Source organism: Colletotrichum fructicola (genome assembly GCF_000319635.2).
Source record: "Colletotrichum fructicola Nara gc5 chromosome Unknown KSG_Nara_v1_contig03, whole genome shotgun sequence".
Taxonomy (NCBI): Eukaryota; Fungi; Ascomycota; class Sordariomycetes; order Glomerellales; family Glomerellaceae; genus Colletotrichum; species Colletotrichum fructicola.
Genome location: NW_027094053.1, coordinates 2337342 through 2362143, shown reverse-complemented (window position 1 = coordinate 2362143; position 24802 = coordinate 2337342). Strand labels below are relative to the sequence as shown.

The window sequence follows — 24802 nt, the reverse complement described above, 5'->3', positions numbered from 1 at the left end:
GGGTGCAGGTCGCGCTGGTGGAGCTACGGCGTACTGATTGTGGTGGATTGCAGGCGCGCCGGCAGCAGTTGGTTAGCTGCGGGCAGAAAAGGCAGACGCTGCGATACGTGCGACAGGCAAGGTACCCATCCGTCGTGTGTAATCGGTGAACGAGTGTCCTGAGCAAGCGAGGTAGCCCACCAGCTGGTGACGGGAAAGAAGGGAGAATGGGAAAGTCGGAGGGGCGAGAGGAAAAACAGGTGACAGAAGAGAGAGAGAAAGAGAGAGAGACAGCTAGACTTCAGTGTTCCATATCAGAAAGGACAGAAAGCTCCTGCCCGCTACGTGGGCCCCTCTTCGCCGGCCGCCAGGCCCTGTTTTGGAGGTAGGAGCGTCACTGTCCCGCCAGAAGGGGAAGGGACGAATGCTCTCGCGTCCATATGGGTGCTAAAATGCTAGGTGCTGCTGGGCTGGGCCGCTGGACCTGGCGTTGGCACGGACGGCCCTGTGGGCTCTGCGTGCTCCTTTCTTTTTGATCTTCATTTGCATCACTGCCAACCCAGGCGCGCGCCGCACCACACACACAAAGTCTTTTTTCCCCTTCCCTTCCCTTCCACCTCTGCCTGCCTACCTACCTGCCTTACTTCTCCTACCCACACCTCTCTGGTTTATCTGCCTGAGCTTCCGGATTTTCCTCCAGATCATCACAAACACAAACAACCTAACACCTGAACTTGTAACTCTTCCTGCCCTTTATCTGCTGTCTACCTCCCACCGACCTTACAGCTGTCGTCACTCACCACGCAAACCAAACCCAAGCTCCGATTTCTTTGAAACACCGCCCGCTGCTCGTGCTGTAGCTTTTTCTCAAGCAGATCCCGGTATCACACGACCACTCAACCCAACTCTTCCAACCTACAACACCACACAGAACATCACAAGCAACCCGTCGTGATCTCATCGCAATGGCCGACTTCCCGGACGCCCCGACCACGGCTCCCTCTGCCAACGGCAACTCTTACGTCCAGGCTACCAAGGACAGTAAGGTACGTTATCGCCGCGCCGCTCCTGCACTCTCGCCGAACCCGCGACTCCCGATCCCGGCATCCATGGCTTTGAGGAACCTCCGGCTAACCTGGCGATTAGTGTTTCAAGCTTCACCTTCACGACTGGCGACAGTGATAAGCTAACCCGCACCCTCCAGATGCCGCCGCTGCCTACAATCAGCTCGCCAACGGTATGTATTCTACTTCCTGCCACGCATGACGTATTTGCGGCGCATTTTTCGAGTACTGACCCGATGGCTCTCCCTTCCAGGCCCCGTCGCTCAGAATGTTAAGGATCAGTCTGCAAAGGCTTCTACTGAGTTCGGCAACCTCGCCGCTTCTCGCAGAACGCCTGCCAACCCTGCCGCCACCGGCCAGCCTTTGACTCACTACCATTCTTTCTTCTTCGAGCTTATCTCGTGGAACAACCCTCGTATGTATTGCCCGCGTTCCGTCTGAAGCCCGACCCCGACTAATAGCTAATCTCCAGGTGCTTCGGCCATCGCCTACGCCTCCATCGTCACCCTCATCTTCGCCGCTCGCTACCTCGACATCCTGAGATACAGCTTGAAGCTTACCTGGATGGTGCTTGGCACCACCGTCCTCGCCGAGGTCGCTGGCAAGCTTGTCCTCAACAATGGCTTGGCCACCCAGCTCCGTCCCCGCCGCTACTACGTCATTCCGAGAGACACGCTCGATGCGATGATAGGAGACGTCCACGAGCTCATCAACTTTTTCGTGATTGAGGCCCAGCGCATCTTGTTCGCCGAGAATGTCACTGCCTCCGTTGCTGTAAGTTGCTCGCGTGACCCTCTCCACAATTATTGACATCATCGGGACTGACGCCAAATCTTCGCGCAGGCCTTCCTCGGTGCCTTCTTCGCCTACTACCTCGTCAAGATTGTCCCTCTCTGGGGTCTTGGCCTCATCGGCACCACTTCCGTCTTCATGATCCCGCTGATCTACACTTCCAACCAGGAGCTCATTGATGCCCAGTTGAACAAGGCCGGCGAGGTCATCAACCAGCAGACGAGCCAGTTCCGCAGCGTCGCCCAGAAGCATACTGCCGAGGCTGCCAACATCACCAAGCAGTACATGGGCGACTACACTGCCAAGGCCCAGCAGCTGATTGGCCGTCGCTCTGCCTCTCCCGAGGCCGTCTCTAAGCCCGCCCCTGCTGCCCCCGCGGTTGAAGAGAAGGACTTCCCCGCTGCCCCCAGCAGCGAGTTCGAGAACAGCGAGCCTGTCGTTCCCGAGAAGGAGACCCCCATGGTCGCTTCCTAAATGCCTCCTCATTCGACTTGGCTTTCCTGAGTGTACACAGGCTGGCGGATATACGTCGTATGCCACTGGTCTGGCGGCAACGGAACGACTCATGACGAATATGAATGAGACCACGCACCACACACCTCTCTCTACGACATGTTCGGCGTGGTAGGACTTTGCGGTTGCTTTTGGCAGGAGTTGGTTGCACACACTGAGCAACAAAAGGATGATATCAGACATTGACTTCCAGTGGATGTGGGGACGAGGGCGTCGAACGAGTGATTGTGTACGCATGTAGTGTATTGTCTTGCTTTTAGTTCTCTCTTCATGGCACACGGCTTTGGCGAAAGGGGGATCATCAGATTGTCTAGGGGATGCAACGAAACGAACTATTTCTACAAAAGTAGTGTTTTTCCATCACTCCTACGTGGTGTTCGTAAAAATGACCTTGATATGCTAGTGTGGACTGAGTTCGGCTCAAGGGTGTCTTTCTAGTAATCTTGGCTGCGCATACCAGATGTATCACAATGAGATTTGGCACTACAATACTGCCATGCTTGGTAATGTCGACTACTAGCAGATGTGCACTCGATGCGTCGAAACTTGGCGCCGGTCCAGGGAGCACTACGTGGGTGTCGATGGTGATTGATGAACGAGGCGCTGATCTGGCTTATGCAGTTGGAGGAACGTCGACAAGCCATTTCTTGTCGTTCGAGCTGAAGCGGCCAGGTTTCACAGCTTCTCAGACTGCGTCTGGGACGGGCTAATATCATAGTCATCAACATCCGAGCGGGTCACCAAGCAAAGATTGCACATGCACAGGTCGTTGAAGAATAGGTATCCCATATTGCCCGTTCTCGCAGACAATATAATACTAAGGAGCAAGAGACGGCCTAGCCTATGCCGCCAACATAATAAAAAAAAGAGCAAGAGAGTTTCCCAGAGACCATGAAAGAGGAATACCTGGTCATAAAGTAAAGCAAATCGGCAAGCAGCGGCATGACTGCTTCCGTAAGACCACCCCGCCGTACCCGTACCCCCTTTCGCCGTTCCCTTTTCCAAGTGTACAGACACACATCCACACGCGCAACGAGCACACACACATGTTGTACATATGCGGTTTACTACACCTCCCTCAACCTTCACGAGGACTTCTAGTCACTCTCATCCATGTCGAACGGGTCCTCGCTGGCCTCGTCAACGTCCATCTCGCTGTCATCATCAAAGTCGTACTTGGGCTTCGCCTTGGCCTTGGTGGCAGCCGCACGTCCAGGGCGGCTTCTAGCAGCTGGCCGTGGCGGGGACTCTGGCTCCTCCATCTCGACATCCTCATCTTCATCATCGGACAGCACACGCTTGGCCTTCTTTGCGGCGTATGCCTTGGCCGCGGGAGACAGCGTCGTCGTCTTGGCTGCCGCCTTGGGCTTGGGCTTGGCCTTTGCTGGGGCCTCGTCATCCTTGGGCCTGTTTTTGGCTCCGGCAGGACGGCCGCGCTTCTTGACGGGCGCGGCAGCGGCTGGCGCGGGCTTGGCCTTGGATGTGGACGCCTTGGACGCCTTCGCGGCAGGCGCACCGTCGTCGCTCAAGAAGCTGTCAATGTCATCCTCCTTGGTAATTGTCTTATGGGGGGACGACCGGGCGAGCATCTCGTAGTTGGTATCATCGACCTCCTCGTCATCGAAAGTCCTCGAAGGTTTAGTCTTGATCCTGGGCATGGTCGAGTCGCGGCCCTCAGGCCGGTTCATGGCGAACAAGCTAAGTCGGCCAGTCTGAGATTCCTTCGCTGATCCGCCGATACCTCGGACCAAAGCACCAATGTCGCCAATTTGGTTGTCATCGGCCTCGCTTTCTTCTTCCGAGGAGTCGTCAATGACGTAAGACGGCTTCTTCTTGACGGCAGAGGCTCTTGAGCCCCGTGAAGCAGCAGCATTCTTTGAAGACTTGGTGGGTGCAGGCTCTACGGAGACGCTCTTCTCCACAGAAGCGCTCTTCTCAATAGAAGCACTGTCCTCAGCAGCGCTAGCAAACTCATCTTCGTCAGACAGGTCGTCGATAACGTACTTCTTAGTCGATGCAGCACGTCGAGAAGCAGTTGGTTTGACTGCCACAGCTGCAGCGGGCTTCTCTGTGGAGCTCTTCTTGCCCAGACCAGCAAAATCGTCGTCACTATCGTCTAACTCTTCCACCCGAGGCGAGGGCTTCTTGGCTGCCGCGGACTTTTGACTTTGCGAAGAAACGTCTTCGGTAGATTCCGCCGGAGCAGATGCACTGGGCTTGCCCAGGCTGGCGAATTCTTCGTCATCGTCCGAATCGGACAAGGTGTAGATAGGCTTCTTCTTCGATGTCGCCGCCCTTTGTGGTTTCTCAGGCGCGGCAGGCTTGGAAGAAGTCTTCTTGCCGAGAGAGGCAAAATCGTCGTCAGAAAACGCGTCCTCGTCCTCCTTCTTGGCCTTGGCCTTCTCAAACATGGCAGCAAATCTTTCAGCAGCCTTCTCTGTCACCTTGGGAGCTGCGGCTGCCTTGACCTTCGCAGTAGCCCTCTTGCGCTCGCCAGGCTCATACTCGTCATCATCCTTCTTGGCCTTGCGACCCTTGCCAGCACCTATCTTCTTGGATACGCGGCGACCAAGTCTGCGGATGGAGGTTTGGATTTCAGCGTCGAGGGCCATCTGGTTCTCCCACTCGGCAACGAACTCGTCCAGATCTTGGCACCAGAGATCCTTCTCGCTCAGGGCGAGAAGGGAGTCGTGTTCGGCCTTCTTGCTCTCGATCTGCCTCTGCAGCCTATCGAGGCGTTCTTGCGTCAGAGACCATAGTGGCATCTACAAAATCAATTAGTTGCGAAGCTTAGGAAATCTCGGATGATGGGGTAACAAACTGAAAGAAGGTAGTCGTAGGCGTTCGATTGCTCGTCCGCTCCTTCCTCGTCCTCCTCGTCGCCCTCCATTTCCTCATCGGTGTTCTTCTTCTTGGCTTGCTTGTCCTTGTTCCTCGGGAACGGCTCGTACTTGCGCTTAGCGAGCTCCTCAACCAGGACGGCCTTCTTCTTCTTGGCAATGACGAGCTTTCCGTCGATAATCTCCCTGATGAAACGAGCCTGCTCAGACAGCTTTCTGAAATCGGCATGATAGACACCGAGCCAGTGCTTCTTGCGCTCGGCGTACATGTCCAGACGGTAGTGGTAGAACTCCTCAAGAATGTCCTCGACCTTCTCATACTTGCGAATTTGGCCGTTGGTGTCAAAGGCAACCAGGTTGGAGGTGGCAACCTGCTTGGTGAGCTTGAAACGTTCCATGAGACCGTCGGACATGACATCCTTGGTGTGCTTGTCATCCATCTGGATGACAAAGTGCACGTTCTTGTGGTCGTTGAACTCCTTGTAGTCCTTGATCCAGACAGGGCCCTTGGTGCCGCTGATGACCTCTTCAAGCTTGGCCTTGAAATCGTCCGTCCACATACGAATAGGAAGTTCGGTGATGACGACCTCGCCAGTCTTCTCGTCAATGTCGCAGATGCCGTTGAACTTGTATCTGTCCTTGTCGGCAACCTGGGGGGTACCCTTCCAACCGCGGAACCAAGGCATCATAGGCTCAAATGGCGCACCCTCGGGGTTTTCGGGGTCAAGACGGCCCATACGTCTCTTCAGGTTCTCAACGATGTGCATAGGGTGGTAGTTGGGAATTGAGGTGCTCCAACCAGTACCAATACCATCAGCACCGTTGCAGAGAATCATGGGAATGACCGGGGCATAACACTTGGGCTCAATTCTCTTGCCGTCCTCATACTGAGGCTCCAAGTTAGGCTCGTCGAGAGTGGAGAAGATCTTTCTCGCGAAAGGGGACAGTCTCGTGTGAATGTAACGAGGACTGGCAGCATCTGAACCACCGGCAAGACGGGAACCGAAGTTGCCACTGGGCTCAAGGCAGTTGATGTTGTTGGAACCGACGAAGTTTTGCGCGAGGCCAATGATTGTCTGTTGGAGGGAGACTTCACCATGGTGGTACGATGTCTGCTCGGAGACATAACCAGCCAACTCAATAACCTTTTGATCTTTGGTCAAGTTCCTCTTGAAACAGGCGTACATGACCTTACGCTGACCAGGCTTCAGTCCGTCTACAACAGATGGGATAGATCGCATGTTATCGGCCATACTGAAAAGAATGAGTTCCTTGTTGACAAAGTCCGTGTAGGTAATAGACTTGGTGGAGTGGTCGAGGTATGTACCAGGGACGAAGTTGCCGAGCCACTCCTTTCTCGCGTCGGCCTTCTTCTTGGAGAAGGCGAGCTCGAAAAGCTCAGCCTCATCAGGCTTCATCGTGTTGAACTCCTTCAGATGATCATCAAGGTTGGTGAAATAGACTTGGGCGTCTTCGTTTGAACTGGTACCCAAACCCTTGAAGTACTTGTAGTGCCACCGAGAAAGTTCGCTGGTGTGTGATTCCTTCCATTCCTCGTATTGGGGCTGGGTGAAGAAGGACTTGAGGCGCTGCGGCTTCTTGGGGTTCGGGCCCTGCCATACCTTCACGATGGGAGTGATGAACTCTCGGAAGAAATCCGGAATCTGAAGCAAGGAGGGGTATTGGACTTGGAGGAAGTTGATGAGAAGGCCCTTGATGTGAGAACCATCGTGATCCTGATCAGCCATGATCATGAGATGACCGTACCGCAAACCCTTCGTGTCATTGTAAACAGCCTTGTGCTTGAGACCAAGGAATTGCTTGATGTTTTGGATTTCCTGGTTCTTCGTGATTTGGTCAATCGATGCATCACGTACATTGAGCATCTTACCACGAAGGGGGAAGACTCCGATGCGGTCAGGGTCCAGGATTGCTCGTCCAGCGACAGCCAAACTCTTGGCAGAGTCACCTTCCGTGAGAATCAGAGTACATTCATGGCCGTGGCGGGTGCCAGCCAAGTTAGCATCGACTAGTTTCGAGTTGCTGATGCGGGACCGCTTGTTTCCGTCACTCTTGGCCATCATCTTGTCCGCCTTCTTCTCGGCGAAATCGATAATGTTCTGGATGGCGTCGGACTTGGCGATCTTCTTCAGGAAATCCTCAGTCAGGGGACACTTGCTACCAAACTGGCTGACTTTGGTAGTCATCTGCTCCTTTGTTTGGGAAGTGAATGCGGGGTTGTTGACAAAACAGTTGACGAAAATGAAGATATGATTGCGGATGTGGTTCTGCTTGAGGGCGTGACCCTTCTTCTTCTTGTCGAGAGTCTTGAGCAAGGACCCAGTGATTTGGTCGGCGATGTAGTTGACGTGTGTGCCGCCAGACGTGGTTGCAATAGAGTTGACGAACGAGATTTGTTGGAACGAGCCGTCCGAGACCGTGAACCCAATTTCCCAACGTGGGTGAGCATCGGTCTTGTCAATCTCGACAACAACCTTGGGTTCGACGCCCTCCTCGGCACCGCGTTCCTTGGCGATGGCCTTGGCGTACATCTCACAGTAACCCTTGAACGCAAGCTTGATGTGGGTGCCGTTCAGGTAGGTCTTGACGTTACGGACAGTACCGGCCATGTCGTAGACTCGGCGTTGGATCAAAGCTTCAAGGTCATCGTCGATGCCCGTCATGCTGAAACGCTTGAAATCGGGCTTGAAGGTAACACGAACGAAGTCACTAGTCTTGCTGCTCGTGATTTTCGCCTTGCCGCACTTGCTCATGTTGTCGGTCCAGACCTGCTTATACCTTTTTCCGTTGGTGGAATCCTGGCACTCGAGAGTGAATTGCTCACTGAAGACGTTGCAAAGCTTCGCACCGTAACCATTGCGACCACCCACTGTCTTCTTCTCCTCGTCGTCGTAGTTTGAACCCGTCAGGAGGTGACCGAAGATCATCTCCGGGATGTAAATCTTCTCTTTTCCGTGGATCTCGACAGGAATACCCTTTCCATTGTTTTCGACAGAGATCTCTCCGTTCTCGCGGTCGACGGTAACCTTCATGTAGGTCATGGTAGCATCGCGCTGTTTGTTGTCGGCAGCGTTGACCAAGATTTCGTCAAAGATCTTGTAGAGACCAGGCACGAAGGTAACCTTGCGGTACTCCATAAGCTTCGTCTCCTTGTTGAAAACCCACATGGGTTGCTCTGTAGGCTCGACTGAGCCAATGTAGGTATCGGGACGCTTGATGATGTGCTCAAGCTGGGTGAGCTTCTGGTAGGTGTCGGTGGCATTCTTCTTCGACTTTGGCGCTGAAGCGGCCGGCTCGTCATCGTCGAGCATCATGCTGTCGTTCTCGATTTCCGCCAGGGGGTTCCCGCTCGACTTCTTGGCGGCAGGAGCCTTCTTAAGCTTCTTAGAGCTGGGAGGTGTGTTGGAAAAGGAAGCGGCGTCATCGTCGTCGCTGTCGGGTTTCGCGCGCTTCTTGGGTGCGGCTTTGGTCTTGAGGGTGGTTTGCGTCAACTTCTTCGCCGGCGCCTTCTTTACAGGAGCCTTGGCCTTTGGCTTCTGCGACGGATCAGTGGTGGCCCCAACGAAGCTGTCAAGCGTGGCGATGGACGCAGGGACATCCGGCTGCGGCGTCGGTTTGGGCGGCGGCAGCGTAGACATTTTGAGAGTGAGAGGTGTGAAAAAGAAAGTACAGGGAAGTTGATCGAGGGGAGTTGGATACAAGAGCGAAAGCGTGCAAACAAGTGGGAAAGAAAAGGTGTGGTTGCGCGGTTCAGCTGGCGGACTCCGTCGCAAACGCTTCGCGACGAAATAGCAGCTTGTTGTGAGAGGATGGGTTGTGGGTAAACGGACAGCAGAGCGCAAAACCCTGCGACAGGAAGCAAGCTATCGACAGGAAGGAGTGACCAAGCTAGAGCGCTCCTTCCTCAGATTGCGATACAGAAGGAGTTGGTGATCGAAGTGATAATGCGTGATCGGGTATCCACACGTAGGCAAGAATTTGGGATCACGAAGAAGCAAACATACCGGCGCAAAATCCGACTCCTCTCCCATGCTAAACACGGAGGCATCGTCGTCCGAACTCATTCTGTACAGCTTACGCTCCCCGAGGCGCGGGGAGGAACACGAGAATAGACGAAACGCAGTTGTCCCTACGGTCGGCGGCGGTGGTGGTCGTCGAAAAGTCGGCGGCCGTCGACAATACAAAGAAGAATCGACAATCGCAAAACGGCTAGCTGGGCGGACCAGGCGCGCAATTGGCACGAAGGCTCGTGAGAGGGAAACGAGGGGGGAGGAGAGCGAGTGTGCCAGCTCGTCAACGTCCCTTTTCTACATGCGCAAAAGGAGGGTATGTTGGTCGGGATCGTGAAGTCAGATGGTGGGTTTGTGTGCGCTGGCTTTTGTTGTTGGTAGCAACCCCCTTGCGATGTTGATATTTGCCCCGGTGTAAACATTGGGAGTCGCGACATGGTCTTCTCTAACTGGACCGCGTTTGGGCGACTGCCTCCTTTGTTTATTGCCTCAGGCTAATCCCGACCAAGGTAAGCGCCCAGGGACGTGGGAGCGCACGAGAGCGGGGTTGGCAGCCACATCTGCCCCGCTGTCCAATTGGATCGTGGCGTCGCTGCATCACAGAAAAAGGCAGCTAAGAAGGAAGGGGTTCGCGCTTCGACAATGCCAACCAAAGTTTCGATGACTTCCATTAGCATCAACATCTGAGCTACTTCAACAGGAAAACCGAGCAAAATCGTTGACGCCGCGTCCGCACCTCCCTAAATAAAACACCTCACTAGTACGCCCTCCCGCTGCCCAAACCAGACCGCTTCTCCGCTCGCTTGTCTAGCTTCAAACAACACGCTTCGTCTTGCCCGTCTCAACCTCGTAGATCCAGCCGCTCAACGCCACGCTCTGCGGGACAAGCTCAGTCCCCTTGATGTAGTCAATGTCTTTTTTGACAGCCTCCTCCAGATCAGAAAATGGCAGAAAGTCGAGACTGCGAGACTTGAGTTCGGCAGACGCTCCAGCTCTACATGCACATTAGCGGAGAAAGGCCTGGTCAGCCGTGGCTTCAAGATACAAACCCTAAATTCTGGTCAACGAGTGCGTAGGCGTCCTCGTTCTTGAAAGTCAGCATCCCGCAGCCAGTGTGCTTGACGAGCACGATCTCATGCGTGCCGAGAAGTTGCTGAGAGATGACAATGCTGCGAAGCGCATCTACGGCAGATGCGCCAGCCTGTTGATTTCAACATTAGCTGCCGACCAGTCAACGTTGCCAGGTTTGAGCCCTCACATTGCGTATGACATGCGCATCGCCTAGCTCGATACCAAAAGCCCGCGCCGGGTCAATTCTAGCATCCATGCAAGTCAGGACTAGATACTTCTTGGCCGGAGGCAGCGCCAGATGCCCCTTGGTGAAGCCGGAAGAGTAGCTTTCGGATGCGGCTTCGACGTTTTTTTGTATATCGGACATTGTGGAACGATCAATGTGTAAGGCACAGGTTGTGTGTGACACAATGGCAGAGAAGGAGAGATGCAGTTGCGAGTTGCGAGTTGCGAGTTGCGAGTTGAGGGAAACTGCGGCTCTTAAGTAGCTAACAGCTGTCTCGGCATTGTCAGAAGTGGAAGATCTCTTGGCTAGATACATCCATTTGTCTCCAGCCTCCCCTCTCACCCGAGACGTCCCAACTACAGCAGAAATACCGGCCGTGATGCCGGTGGTATCTGATTGTGGATAGATTGCGTGATCCCGGGCTCTGTGAATATCACAGCTATCGAGCCAACGAGCTTCGCCGTCCCCGCATCCCAAAGAACGGCTCAGTCCCGGCTGGGAAAGGTGAGGTCTGCTCCAAAAGCTCAGCTTCGGAGTGGGGTTGCCAACGTCGCCGATCGGCGTTACAGACTCGGATATGTAAGCTGTCTCCGGTCTGGCGGGGGGACTTTGGCCAAGACGTTCTTCAGAGAGGATGCCAAAGCTGCATGAACACATGCAGTCGCATCGAAGGTCAAATGCAGACAGGGCGAGAAGTATCTTCCCGACCAGTCACCGAGTATTTCCAATTTGTTTCCCACAAGTTGCAGCCAGTCAGCAAAGTAGTCCATCGGGATTTAATCAAGTCGATGGTGAGACAGGAGAATTCAGAAAACCAGTATATTTCAAATCCCGTCTTTGGCCCACGGAATTATGACGAATTTGAGTCGCCTCAACAATGTCCTAATATCTAGAATAACTCCTCTTCTCCCAACGCCGTGGACGAGAACAGGCTACGTTCACTAAGACTGAAGCGCCTTGTAGAAAAAGACTTCATCCTTGAGCTGTCGTGGAACCGCAGGGCTGATGCCGAAGTTGGGAATCCTGCCAACCTCGATGTAGCCGAACTTTCTGCATACTTCCTCAGCTGTGCTGCCGGCCTCCGTATCAAGCATCTGCGCAAATTGTCAACAATAGTGTCGGATAACTGGATGTAGGGTGGCTCATACCAATAGCGTCCGTCCCCTCCTGATGGACTCGCCTTCCAAAGCACCGATCAGCATCCTAGCACCGCCGCGCTGACGGAACTTTGGGCTGATGAGAAGCTTCTCGACAAAGCCGCGGAAAGGACCCGTCTCGGAATATGGCATCCAGAGCATGACAACGCCCATGAGCTCTGTTCCCTTGGGCTTTGTTCCTGGCTCAGACTCGTCGAGGAGAATGAGCATCATGCGAGTGCCTCCACTGACCTCTGCAATGCGCTCCTTCCAGTAACCCAGCAACTTCTCATGGGACAGAGGCGGCAAGAATGTGGCCAGAGTCCGGTCATGGCTGATGCACGATGCATGAAGGGCAGCAAGATACGGAATCAGATGGCTGTGGTCTGCGGGCGAAAATATGTAGGGGGTTCCCGAGCTTGAGGACATTGTCGCAGGGTTTTCTCGGGCTCTGAGGGACGAATTCGGGGGCTAGATATTCGCCGTCTGCCCTGTAACTCGACTCAAGACACGCTGGCGGGCTCCAATGCGATGCGGCCGTTGTAATCTTGGGTTATTGTGCAACTCGACCGGCAGTCAAGAGCTGACAGACATCGACAGCGCAGGAACGGTGCGAGGGTATGCGTGTTCTGACCCCGGCGCGAAGTTGGGGAACTGGACGCCCACCAAACCTTAACCGGGATAAGGTGTTGGACAAGAGTTGAACTGGACCAAAATATCAGAAACGGGGGCCCCTGGCAATCTCGAATGTGGGAATCCAGAGAAGCAAGGTCGTCTAGAAAGGGCTCTCGGGGCATATAGCGGCGAAGTTGTAAAGCAGTGAGGGGGGATCTTTGACAAGTGAGGGGGAAGCGAGTGAGTGAGTGCATGACAGGAAAGCTCACCTCAGCTTTTCTCTCTGTGTGTCTCTCTCAGGTGAGAAAGACAGCACGAGACAGGAAGGTGCGACAAAACAAGCTACCTAGTGCATCTAGGTAAGGTGAGGTAGGTTGGCTCAGGTTGCTCTGAGGCGGGGGCCGCGTGTGAGTCAATTGATGTAATTGAGAAACGGGTAGATGTTTTATACGAAATGCTCAGGTTCGTCTGCAGAAGGGACTTTTGTGGTGATGGGAGCTTTCCTGCACTTCCCGGTTCCATTCCAAAATTCTCAATTAACGGCTGAATTGGCGCTGGTCAGTGGTCTGCCGTCTCTTCGTACCTACCTAGGTAAGGTAAGGAACCTAGATAGAGGTATTGGATTGGCCCCAAGCTCGCCCAGCCCGCCGGCTGCGAGGGAATTCCCGGCGCAAGGGACACGGCACCGCACGCCGGCAGGGTCCTGGAGCAGGCTTGCCCCGCAGCATCAGTCACCTACCTAGGTAGGTACCTACCTTAAGGTGCCTACCTACCTTACCTACCTACCTGAGGTGGCTACAAGTCGTTGCGTAGTGTGTCGCCCTGAAGCACCCGACCTCGGACGCTGTCGCGGCGTTGCAAATGTAAGGTATTCGTGAATAGCCCGTAGGTATCTGTAATTTCCTTACCTTACCTTACCTACCTACGTACCTTACAGTACCTTATCTAGGTAGGCAGCGGAGTAAGTCTTATGGAACTAAAAGGAAATAGGTATCAAAAGACGACAAACTGCATGCACTAGACAGTTTGCCATATCATCAGCCGACAACTCGAAGCGGTCCCTGACATGACTGACGCGGCATGTCGGGCCTCAGCATACAGCCGTTCTTCCTTCGGTCTTTGTCAAGACTAGCCTGGCAGCTGAGACCTTGCGCCGGCGTCTGCCAGATCTCAACCGGTGTAAGGTACGGATAGTTGCGGCCCTTGGCAGAGATGAGGCACTGGCTGTGTATCCGACGGTTCGTTCATCATGCCAAAGCAGCCAACCATGCATGCATGCATGCACAGAGCTCTTGTTGACGAGTAAACAAACATCTGTATCTCTCTACCCACCCACCAGTCTGCGAATAGTCTACCTCACCTAGCGTCGGCCCCTCCATGGACTCCCCTCTTCCCCAGCGGTCAAACTGCTGAAGGACACATGTTACAGACAAATCAGGTTTGCCCACCTCACCCTTGCAACCCTCTTGAAGATGGCCTTTCCCATAGGCTATCACAACTCGGCGCAATGGGAACCTCCCGTATCAATCCACTCGCGGGAGCCCCGGACACACGGGCCATCCGAGAGGTGTCGTCTCACCTCCCCTTCACCGCAACAACATGAGGTAAATCCGATGTAGGTACCTGGATCTATGTACCCAAGCTTCCAGCTTCCATTGGTGGTGGTGGTAGTAGGTTGCCTCAGCTCCCGCCGTTTGCCCCTCGTACCTACTTTGCTTCACATGCAGCTTAATTGGGAGCTGCCCCTCTGACGTCGCTCTCCAGACCCTGTTTCATCGTCAACTTCAACTCCCGGTTCCCCTCCTCAAAAGCTTAGCCAACAGCACCACCATCTCCTCTCCTCGTGGCAGCTGTCCTCTTCCCGTGCACTCGCTCGCCCTGTACAACATCCTCATTTTGACCTAGTCGGTCTCGGCCACGACCTCATCCCGTCTCACTACAGCAGCTCCCCGCCTTCATGGATCGCATCTTCCGCAAGGTGGAGCGGGGCGTCGAAGCCCTCTTTGGGGAAGAGAGGCACGCGCACACTCACTCCGGTCACTCCTGCGAGGAGCACCATTCCGATGCCCACACTGGAAACCGATTCCAATCCTTTGCGGCGCAAACCACCGGCAACGCCAAGTGGTATGTCGACGGATGCTCTTATTTCTGGGCCGTTTCCGAGGCCATTGAGCGTAAGAACACACACACACACATGAGCATCCTGCCGGCACTATTGACTGCGACTGACCGCGTCACTATGCAGAGGCCCGCGAGAGTATCTACATTCTGGATTGGTGGTTGAGCCCGGAGCTCTACCTGCGCCGGCCCCCTTCTGCCAATGAACGATACCGTCTCGACAACCTGCTCAAGGCTGCTGCTGAGCGAGGTGTCAAGGTCAACATCATTGTCTACAAGGAAGTCGAGGCCGCCCTGACCTGTGAGTATTCATCCATGTCAGAACCCCTCTCACCAAGCTAACTCGCTCGATAGTGAAGTCATCTGTAAGTCCATGTCGATGCACACCTGCAACCAAAGCTCCATCCATGAACACCATCGATACTTGACTCATGCTGATATCTTCTCAAGCACACAAGGACCTACCTGGAAAGCCTTCATCCCAACATCGGCGTGTTTCGACACCCTGACCATGTTCCCACTGGATACGACCTCAACAGTGAGATTGGCGAGAACTTCTCAAACCTGTCCTTGAGCACGTTCAAGCTATCCACTTTCTCTGGTGATGCCCTGAAGACCATCTACGGTACCGCCACCGACGGCGTCGTTCTGTTCTGGGCCCACCACGAGAAGCTTTGCCTCATTGACAACAAAATCGCTTTCATGGGAGGGTTGGATATGTGTAAGTGATGAGCAACGGTTGAGCCATTGAATCAAGATGAGAAATCCGCTAACTAGATTTCAGGCTTCGGTAGATGGGATACCAACAGTGGGTTTGAACTGGGAATGGTAGTAAGCGCCGCTCTGACACACGTATAGGTCATCCCATTGCGGACGCTCATCCCGGCAACTTGGATGCCATCGTCTTCCCTGGCCAAGACTACAACAACGCGCGTGTCTATGACTTTGCCGACGTTGATAACTGGGAGCAGAACAAGCGTCAGTCAATATTTCCGGCCTGTACACTCGAGACACATACTCACTCATTCGCTAGTCGACCGCACCAAGAGCTCGCGAATGGGCTGGTCTGATGTTGCCATCAGCTTGAGTGGTCCCATCGTTCAAAGCTTGTCGGAACACTTTGTCGACAGATGGTTGGTTCATGCTGCATTCCTCGGCGGCAGCAACACTTTATCTGACTTGGATGTAGGAACTTCATCTTTGATGACAAGTACACCAAGAAGAACCCTGGAAAGTATGGCAGAATCGACGGCTTCAGCCAGGAGTCGGGAAGAATTGCCGAGGACGGCCAGGGCGGTGGTTTCTTCGGCGGCGCTGGCCACCAGGCAGGCCATCTTTTCGGGGATCTCGGAGACCGCATCAACCGAGGCATGAGCCATTTGATGGTCAGCGACGACCAGCCCGAGAACGATGGCAGACCTCTGCGTCAAGACCGCGGTGATCAGTCGGCCAATATCCAGCTCACTCGCAGGTAATTTGGCGTCCATCTGTCTGTCTCAGATGCAATCACTAATGAAGATTAGCTGTACCAAGTGGTCTTCCGGCCATCCCACCGAGCACTCCATCGCCAATGCCTATATTGACGCCATCACCAGGGCTCAACATTTCGTCTACATGGAGAACCAGGTAAGCAAACCTCCCCTTTGCTGAAACCGACATCGCTTCTAACAGAGACAAGTTCTTCATCACTGCCACGAGCGACAAGCAGCACCCCGTCACCAACAAGATCGGCCGCGCCATCGTCGACCGTATCCTCCGCGCCCACCGAAACGGCGAGGATTTCAAGGTCATTGTCAACATGCCCGCCGTTCCCGCCTTCGCCGGCGATCTCAAGGCGGACGACGCACTGGGCACCCGCGCCATCATGGAGTTCCAATATAACTCCATCAGCCGCGGCGGACACAGCATCATAGAATCCCTCCGAAACGAGGGCGGTATCGACGACCCTGGCCGCTACATACGCTTCTACAACCTTCGCAACTACGACCGCATCAACGTCTCCTCCGACATGTCCCGCGCTGAGCGCGAGAGCGGTGTCTCGTACGAGGACGCCCGCCGTGAGCATGACGATGCCGTCGGTGCTGGCTACGAGCCCCGTGGCGAGGGCACCGGTGCCAGCTGGGGCGGGCGCAACACCCAGTACGACCGCTACCAGCAGGCCGCCTCCCGCGTCGGCGATCACACCTGGGACACCGTCTCGTCCTGCTACATGGACGCCGGTCCGGACCTGCACAGCGTCCCCTGGCAAGGCGAGCCGGAAGCCGAGATGGACGCCTTCGTCAGCGAGGAGCTCTACATCCACTCCAAGCTCCTCATCGCCGACGACAACCTCGTCATCGTCGGCTCCGCCAACCTCAACGATCGCTCTCAGCTCGGCACCCACGACTCCGAGATCGCTGTCATCATCGAGGACCCCACGCCCGTCGAGTCTGAGATGGCCGGCCGTCCCTACACAGCCTCCAAGTTCGCCGCATCCCTCCGCCGCCAGATCTTCCGCAAGCACCTCGGTCTGCTGCCCGACCAGCGTTGGGACCGGCCCGACGACAACTGGACGTCCGTCGAGCGCGGCCCGAACATGTACGACTGGGGCTCCCCCGCCGATCGCCTGGTGCAGGATCCTATGTCGCGCGAGTTCTGGAACCTGTGGGAGGGCACGGCGCGCACAAACACCGAGGTCTTCTCCAAGGTATTCCACAACGTGCCCAACGACCATGTGCGGACCTGGAAGGACTACGACGAGTTCTTCTCCCGCCACTTCATCATCCCCGGCGCCAAGAAGGAGGGCGAGGGCGAGGGCGAGGGCGACAACGCTGGCAAGGTCGAGTACGGCCACGTCGTCAAGGAAGAGTTCCCCGGCGGTGTTCGGGAAGTCAAGGACTGGCTCAACCGTGTGCGCGGTAACATTGTCGAGATGCCCCTCGACTTCCTTGTGGACGTGGATGACATTGCCAAGGAGGGTCTGTCTCTGAACAGCTTCACTGATGAGCTCTACACATAGAGTGGCAGTGGCGTGTAAAACCCAGTGGGTGGTGCAAGCAGGAAAGACACCCAGACACACTTGGAGGACTTCTGGATTTAGAAAAAGAAAAAATAGCCAGAAACAAGTCAAGGCTTCAGGGCAGGTCAAACACATGGACACCATTCTAGCAAGGAGACAGACAGATTCGTCATGAATGGATTTCTGGCTTTGCGTACCAACGGACATCGAATAACAATTGACACCGTCTAGGACTTCTCACATGTGTGATCAAGTTGACCTCGTCTACATCAAGGCATGTTCCTCTGACCTGCACTCAGTCCACATCTCCCGTCAGCCCAAGAGCGTCATCACATCATCATCATGTGTTGTAACTGGAATAAAACAATGTATAATCTGTCAAATGGCGTGCAGGGCATTGCATTTTCCACCAAAACAAAGAGTATTATACAGACCTCCTGCCCTGCACCACAGTTCCCTCAGAGACAAAGAAAGCAAGGAAAAACATAAAATTGTCCCCGTCAACTCCGTGAGTAGGCATCGCAATGCTTCAGGTTTTCTTTTTCTTCATCCTGTCCCCGGAAACGTGCGTGCATAACGTGCACATGCACGCCCTTTAGTCGAGCCCAAATAGTCATAGCCTCATTCATGGCTTTCCATTAGTCCAACTTTCGAAGACACTCCCGTTTGGGGAGGTGCCTAAACTCCTCAGCCCTTCTCAGGCCTTCTTCGTGCGCGTCGGGCTTCTAGTCCACCTTGCCGTTACCGTTGGGTCCCAGCAGGCCCTCCTTCATCAGCTCCTTGTTCCCCCAAGACTCCTCCAGGCGGAAGTGGCCGCCGCGGCCCCTGCGGACACGGCCACGGAACCAGGAGGCAGCACCAAGAGCCAAGCCGAGAATGCAGCCCATAGTCAGGTAAGGGTGCTCAACAAAGGTGACGCGCATATCGAAGAAGATCTTCTCAAAACTCGAGATAGTAAGCTTGGGCTTGATCTTGGGCGGCGAGGTGATGACCTTGTTAATGGTCTCCAGGATCGATGTCCTCGACAGAAGAATGTTGTTACCAGTGATGGTAGTGTCCCAGTATCGGCGGTTCTGTCCATATGATTAGTCTGCTTGTTTGCCGAGTGAGCGTTTCGTGGGGAAAGACTTACGTCCTCATCATTAATGATAACACGATCTCCATCCTTGGTGTCAATACCGTAAGTGGTACGAATCCATCTCTGCCAGAAAACGGCATCAACCCAAGCAAAGCCGACTTGCTTGCGGTCGGACTTGTCCATGTTGATGCGAATAGCCTTGGCTTGGCGCAAGGCACGTTGGTCACCGCGATCGTCAGCCTCGTCAATGCGAAGCTGCTTGGCATCACGGAGCTCTTGTCGTTCATGCTGGAACAGAAGAATCTGCTTGTCCATCCACTCGTTGGCGGCGCTCTTCAACTCGCGCTTGGCTCTCAGGAAGCCTTCCTGGTCCTCTCTGTTGACGATGCCGAGAACAACGATCTTGCCATCCATGATCTCACGGGCATTGGAGGCCGTCATCTCAGGAACAATTGGCAGCCAGACCGACTTCATCCAGTTCAGAACGCCGTGGACATCGCGCATCTCCTTGGGTGTAAGCGGCTGGTAGTATGTTGGGCGACCTTCTCTGGAAACGAGAAGGCGGGGCCAGGTGGTAATCTTATAGCGGGCGAAGAGAACGGGATCTTGGGTCTTCACGAGCTTAGCCTTGCCGATCAAGCTGAGAGGCAGGCGCTCGAGCGCCATGAAGTCCTCGCTGGTAGTAGCATGGTCGTAGAAGTAGATGAAGATGACCTCCTCCTTCTCCTCGAGGACCTGCAGGGATTCGGCATCCACGTCCTGAACGCCGTCGCAGATATCGATAGCCTTCTCGGCGTAGTGCACGAAGTCGCCGAGGCCTCTAAGCCCGTCGTACTCGACACGCTCACCGCCCTTGAAGAAAAGTATGGTGGGATAACCACGGAGGCGAACATCCTTGCAAAGCCTGGACTCGACATCGCAATTCACTTCTCCAATGTTCAACTTCCCCTTCATCTCCTTGGCCAGTTGCTGCCAGTTAGGCGCCATGGCCTGGCAATGGTGGCACCACGGTGCGTAGAACTTGACGAACCAAGGATCCTGGGTCATGGTGACAAGCGTTTGGAACTTCTCCGCGGTAAGAGGCACGGAAATACCCTCCTTGTTGGGGGTAACGGTGGGCTTCTTGACAATGGCCTTCGTGGGAGTCGCGACAGCCTTCTCTGCAGTGGTGCTAGGCTTGGTCTCCGCCTTAACGGCATCCGGCTTTGCATCTGCCTTGGAATCGGCCTTGGAATCGGCCTTCGCATCGCCCTTGGCCTCGGTGGCCTTCTCATCCTTTGCAGGAGGAGCCTTAGGCGGGGTCTGTTCCTTAGGTGGCGCCTTGGCGTCGGTCTTCTCATCGGCCTTTGCGGGAGCCTTGGAGTCAGCTTTGGCGTCGGTCTTGTCGTCCGCAGCTTTCTTCGAGTCATCGGCCTTGCCAGGCTCCTTGCCGGGAGAGTACTTATCGCCAGCTTCAGGGAGGCTGAGGCTTCGGGGTCTCGATCCAGGCTTGGTAGCTTCCAAGTACTTTTCAAGGATGGGGCTGACTTGATCGATTTCCTTGACGCCCTTGATCAGTTCGGCGACCTCGCCGTTCTTGTAGAGGATGGTGCTGGGGTACGATTGAACATTGTGGGAAGCGCAAAGGTCAAAGTATGCCACGCAGTTGACTGTGGCGAAGCGGAAGTCGTAGAATTCCGTGAAAGACTTGTCCTCGGTCTCGGGTTTTGAAGTGTAGTAAAATTCGTACAGCGTCTGGAAGATGGGCGCATAATCTATGCAATGCGGGCAGTAAGGGCTGGAAGACGGTCAATCAGCTATCGCGCGGCTAGGCGGTCGTCGGCGTCGACAGGGGTGGCAAGCAAGCAAGCATACCTGTAGTGCTTGATAAGCATGAACTGCGAAGACTTGACTTCTTTGTCGAAAGTATTGGGGGTCAGCTCGAGTATTGGAGGCACCTTCATCGAATTGAAGTAAGTGTTCTCGCGATCGTCCTCTTTCGCTGCTGCTTGGACTCCGCCGAGTAGGGACGAGCCGAGGAATAGGAATAAAGGAGATAACCTCATGACCGCGACGAGGTTGCACCGCGCAGGTGCGAAGTGGTTCGAGAGAAGAGAAGTCGCGAAGCGTGTCGTGGAAGATGCGGCGAAAAATGAGGAGAGGGACGCGATCGATTGAGGATGCGCTTGGTTGCGCAGGCGTCGTGGAGGGAAGGAGGAGAGTGGATCGATCGGGTCGTGTCGTGATGTGATGGTCGAGGGGTCACAAAAAGGGTCTAGGTAAACCTATTGAGTAGTTGAAGTCATGGAGATTGAGCGGTCGGGGGGAAGACAGAAGACGAATAAAATCGATCTTCCCTTCGTTCGTCTTTGAGCCCAAACCTCCCGAATTCGTCCAGCGGCGTCGAAGGAGAAAAAAAGGGTGGTGGTAGTGGTGGTGCTTTGGCAAAGGGGGAGGAGCCATCAAAGCCGATGGAAGTGACAGGCCTGGGCTGGCAGGTCAGGAGAAAGACCGTGTGTCAAGATTCTGCGGGTAGCGTGGTCCAGCCAGCCAGCCAGCCAGCCGTTGCGCAGGGCCACGCCCAGCACTGCAGGACCGGGACTAAACAAGGACAAGGGCTGCCTGAGAGATGAGGCAATCACGGTTACCTTCAGCAGCATTACGTGAGCGCACGCAGAGCTGGGAGCGCGTGGTGCCAGCTGCCCGCCTGGTCTCGCCCTCGATCCCGCCACTCAGGGGCCCCGCAAGCTTCAACCCTGCAACATCATTGAATGCAAGGCTCCACACATTGCGATAAGAATAGTCTAGCAAAAGCAGGTTCTCCATCCAGATTGCCACCCGCCCGCAGCGGAAAGCGAGTTCGTGAACAAGGAAAAGTCTAGAGTCTTGCTTTCCTGGACACGTGCGGATCGTCAACCACCACTCCAGCCAGGGGTTGGTGTGGACAACTCTCAGTGACCCCGGATTACATAAGGCTAGCATGACTGAGAGTGACGACTCACATCAGTCTCATCGCTTAACTCCGGCAATATTTCGTCAAGTCAGGCCTAATATTCTGTCGTGGCCTCGTTGAAAGGGCTCAGACAAGGTGTTTGCCGTGTTGACTGACAGTTGCCTGTGAGCTGCACCGCCTCCGTACGCTCAATATGGCTTGGCCTGCGCTGCTCGGCCAAGGAGTAGATGATTCGCCCAGATGCTCAGCTGATATGCAGGTCGTTCTCCTCGCAGCCCTTCGTTGTCCTGCACATCTTGGACCATGCGGCTGATGTGAACCTCAAATCTCTGCTCAACTAATTTAGCATGGATCCCCTTTCGATCACGACGAGCGTGATCGCTCTAGTTCAGGCCCTCGGTGTGGGAGTCAAGTTCTTCTCCTCCATGCGACAGATTCCAGCGGACTTCTGCGACCTTAGCAATGAGCTCACAGACCTCCAGGCAGTCGCCGAGCAAGTCAAAACTTCTCTTCAGGAGATGGAAAACGGTGAGACCAAAAATGCAGCCGTCCCTGGCATCACTGCTTCTGCAATACAGACCTTGGAAGACGACTTTGCCTCCATCGTTCATGAATTAGAAGCCCTCTGCGGACGCCTCCAAAAGTCAGACCGGCATGCAGACATTGTTGGAGAGCTGCGTGTCTCTAAGCGGAAGTGGCTGCGTGAGAAGGACAACGTCGCCAGGCTTCGGGCGAAAGCGAGCAAAACCAAGCAGAGCTTGATGTTGCGTTTCATTGCTCTTGTTTCGTCACAAAGGTGACTTGATTTTCATCGGACTATATAGCTTCGTACTTGCTGATGTTGCATAGTACACGGCAAACAAAAAAGTCGTGCTCGACGGACAACAAGCTTTCAGTGCCTGCTTCAAAACGATGAACGACAGAATCGAGGCGGGCAACGCTGGGCTTCGAGAAACGCAGAGCAAGAACAACGACATATGCGCTTCACTTCATCGGATGCTAGCCGCTGAGGCCACGAGCGCAGAGCTATCACTGCCATCCACTCCCCATGGACAGAGTTCGAATGCCGAAGTCGACGAGCCCCTGTCATCGATTTCTGTGCACGCCTCACTCCGACAGGTTTGCACCCCCTATTGCAAGTGCCAGTGTCATTCACCTTCGTCGGTTCGGACACCGACATGGGTACGGTCAGTGCTAGGATCGTTGTTCTTCGAGTATAACGACATGCCCTTATTGATGCCCCGGAAGTGCGATGATTTAGGGTGCCGTAATCATTCCTCTCTGCGACTCATCTACGTCTTTCCGAAATGGTTCGTATCCAGAGCCGTCTTTCTCACGACCTCTTGGGGGAGTCTCACTGGATTGGGGTCGAGCTTGTATTTGCAAGTTCCGAGGGTAATGCCAAGTGTGCAGATGCTGTCAGCGGTCTACAACTCCGACATAGATTGGATCAAACGAGGCATCTCAAACTCAACCGTACTGCCAACAGACGTTGATGAAGCTGGTAACTCACTTCTCATGGTAGGCTGACACGCTACGACTCTATGGTTATCTTTATTTCGTCTGTTGTTGACTCTTGGCATCTTTCCAGATCTCACTTCGAATCGTAAACCTGGAGGTCGCCAAGTTTCTTCTCGATCATGGCTGGTCGAGGAGCACTCGAAACATGACAGGATGGTTTGTTCACCAAATGCGCCAAGCAACTCAAATAGTCCATTTCTCATTGTTACTTAGGACCGTGCCTAAGCGGGCACGTATAATTCTCTACTCCGCATCGAAGCAAGACCATCTTTCCACGTTCAATCCAGACCATCGCTATATGATTGAGCAACTTGCACGTGGAGAAGACCGACAAGGAGAAAACTCAACGCTCTTACACGATTCTGTACTCGGAGTTGTTCCGATTCCCCTATCAGATGCAATTACACAGGCTCCTTCCGACATAGATTGCCTTGACGATATCGGGTGGTCTCCACTGCACTGGGCAATCTTCTTGAACGACCACGAGTCGTTTGAGGTCCTCCGTAGCCGAGGCGCTGGCTTAGAAGTGAGAACGCGAGGAGGTTGGACACCTCTTCACTACGCTGCCCACTACGAGCCGCCCGCCTCGATCAAGATGGCTTCGGCACTCTTGAAAGCTGGGGCAAATGTGCACGCTAGAGTTCAAAATCACATTCGGCCCAGAGGAGAGACTCCCATCATATTCGCTTTCAACAACTCCGACATGATTAGAATTCTTCTGGAACATGGATGTGACACCATTGTTGAGACGAACCTGAACTGGGAAACTCCCCTGTCATGGTTTGCTCGTGGAGTCTGCAATGTTGAGCGAAATGACCTCAGGAGACGCAATTGGGAACGGTCGTTGGAATTGCTCGTGAATAATGGCATGGACATCGACCTTCCCTCGAAGCAGGCAGGTTATGAAGGTCGAACACCCATTCACGACGCTATACTGTGGCGAAACGCCGCCCTATTGGAGCTTTTGTTGAAAAGAGGAGCGAGGTATGATGCGATCGATAAGAACGGGTCTGGCATCTTGCACTTGGCGGCTCAGAGTGCAAATCTGGATGTCATCGAGATTCTTAGGGATGCCTGCATAAGGGGTCTAAGTCCAACCCAGCCAAACGTCGCAGGTGACCCGCCGATGAAGATTTTGATGGCCAGAATGCTCGGCGAGGAAGCCAGGCGCCAGCCAGGAGATACAGTGCCAGCATATGACGAGTTTCTCCTTTTCAAACAGCTTCTGCTAGAAATTCAGAAACGAAATTTGGGGCTGTTTAGGACGAGAGACCACGTCGATTCGGTCGAAGACGATGCCATCTCCGAGATTGGCGGGCCGAAAGCCGCCTGCGTCGGTGACGACAACCGAACGTTTGAGAGCAATCTGGCATATATGAACACGGTTCTGTCAACTGGCTCCATAGGGGACTTTTCTTGAGTCGATTGATTGTGTTAGTGTCGTAACTGAACGATGAGATCGGGATGGTAAAATGTCGCGCCATCGCAGTGTTCTGCGGCAGCGCTACCTCCAGGCACATTCGGTAATTTACAGGGAAAGGTCGGTAGCACAGTGGTTCTGCGGGGTGAAGGTTTCGGCCCTGGAACCCTGCGCCACTGCTTCAGATGCCACTTCACAGGGAACCCAAGATATCATGACGTACACAGAGTGTGAAGCTCAAGCCTGAAATCTTAAAAAGCTTCTTCTTTCTAGCAGAAGTTTTCTTCTTGTTGAAAACAGGGTTTGATTCTGTCCAGACAAATATTTTATGCAGGTGAGGTGTCTACAGGCACGTAAATGGGTCTGCAGGCAGGCGCGGTGCGCGGTGTCCAACGCACCAGCCCAAGCCCCGGCGTCTCGCTGCTTTATGCAAGAGCAACCGCTGTTGATTCCACCTTTCTCTTCCCT

General features: G+C 54.4%; 8 protein-coding genes across 8 annotated transcripts; 4 read left to right on the top strand and 4 right to left on the bottom strand.

Annotated features, from left to right (window-relative positions):
* Positions 1–944: 944 nt before the first annotated feature.
* Positions 945–2309, top strand: RTN1 (Reticulon-like protein 1; the record flags this gene model as incomplete). Its single annotated transcript, XM_032035699.1, has 5 exons — positions 945–1020; positions 1184–1216; positions 1297–1458; positions 1516–1817; positions 1887–2309. 5 exons carry the CDS (start codon positions 945–947, stop codon positions 2307–2309), a joined length of 996 nt encoding a protein of 331 aa, XP_031885446.1.
* Positions 2310–3445: 1136 nt separating this feature from the next.
* Positions 3446–9273, bottom strand: TOP2 (DNA topoisomerase 2; the record flags this gene model as incomplete). The annotated part of the gene is made up of 3 exons (XM_032035698.1): positions 3446–5113; positions 5170–8745; positions 9214–9273. 3 exons carry the CDS (start codon positions 9271–9273, stop codon positions 3446–3448), a joined length of 5304 nt encoding a protein of 1767 aa, XP_031885445.1.
* A 759-nt stretch (positions 9274–10032) lies between these two features.
* On the bottom strand, positions 10033–10657 carry CGGC5_v005423 (Uncharacterized protein; the record flags this gene model as incomplete). Its single annotated transcript, XM_032035697.1, has 3 exons — positions 10033–10213; positions 10269–10420; positions 10478–10657. The coding sequence occupies 3 exons, from the start codon at positions 10655–10657 to the stop codon at positions 10033–10035; spliced, it is 513 nt and encodes a 170-aa protein (XP_031885444.1).
* An 800-nt stretch (positions 10658–11457) lies between these two features.
* ttr (Acetyltransferase) lies at positions 11458–12081 on the bottom strand (the record flags this gene model as incomplete). Its single annotated transcript, XM_032035694.1, has 2 exons — positions 11458–11610; positions 11665–12081. The coding sequence occupies 2 exons, from the start codon at positions 12079–12081 to the stop codon at positions 11458–11460; spliced, it is 570 nt and encodes a 189-aa protein (XP_031885520.1).
* Positions 12082–14224: 2143 nt separating this feature from the next.
* Positions 14225–17383, top strand: CGGC5_v005421 (Phospholipase D1; the record flags this gene model as incomplete). Its single annotated transcript, XM_032035693.2, has 10 exons — positions 14225–14441; positions 14513–14686; positions 14740–14750; positions 14836–15106; positions 15170–15193; positions 15244–15363; positions 15419–15518; positions 15575–15856; positions 15909–16011; positions 16064–17383. 10 exons carry the CDS (start codon positions 14225–14227, stop codon positions 17381–17383), a joined length of 2622 nt encoding a protein of 873 aa, XP_031885519.2.
* Positions 17384–18108: 725 nt separating this feature from the next.
* On the bottom strand, positions 18109–20506 carry CGGC5_v005420 (Uncharacterized protein; the record flags this gene model as incomplete). The annotated part of the gene is made up of 3 exons (XM_032035692.1): positions 18109–18456; positions 18516–20238; positions 20316–20506. The coding sequence occupies 3 exons, from the start codon at positions 20504–20506 to the stop codon at positions 18109–18111; spliced, it is 2262 nt and encodes a 753-aa protein (XP_031885342.1).
* A 1234-nt stretch (positions 20507–21740) lies between these two features.
* On the top strand, positions 21741–22309 carry CGGC5_v005419 (uncharacterized protein; the record flags this gene model as incomplete). The annotated part of the gene is made up of 2 exons (XM_032035691.1): positions 21741–22189; positions 22243–22309. 2 exons carry the CDS (start codon positions 21741–21743, stop codon positions 22307–22309), a joined length of 516 nt encoding a protein of 171 aa, XP_031885341.1.
* Positions 22310–22571: 262 nt separating this feature from the next.
* On the top strand, positions 22572–24334 carry Ank3-3-0 (Ankyrin-3; the record flags this gene model as incomplete). The annotated part of the gene is made up of 5 exons (XM_032035690.2): positions 22572–22580; positions 22642–22703; positions 22800–22914; positions 22985–23070; positions 23128–24334. The coding sequence occupies 5 exons, from the start codon at positions 22572–22574 to the stop codon at positions 24332–24334; spliced, it is 1479 nt and encodes a 492-aa protein (XP_031885517.2).
* Between the last annotated feature and the right edge of the window lie 468 nt (positions 24335–24802).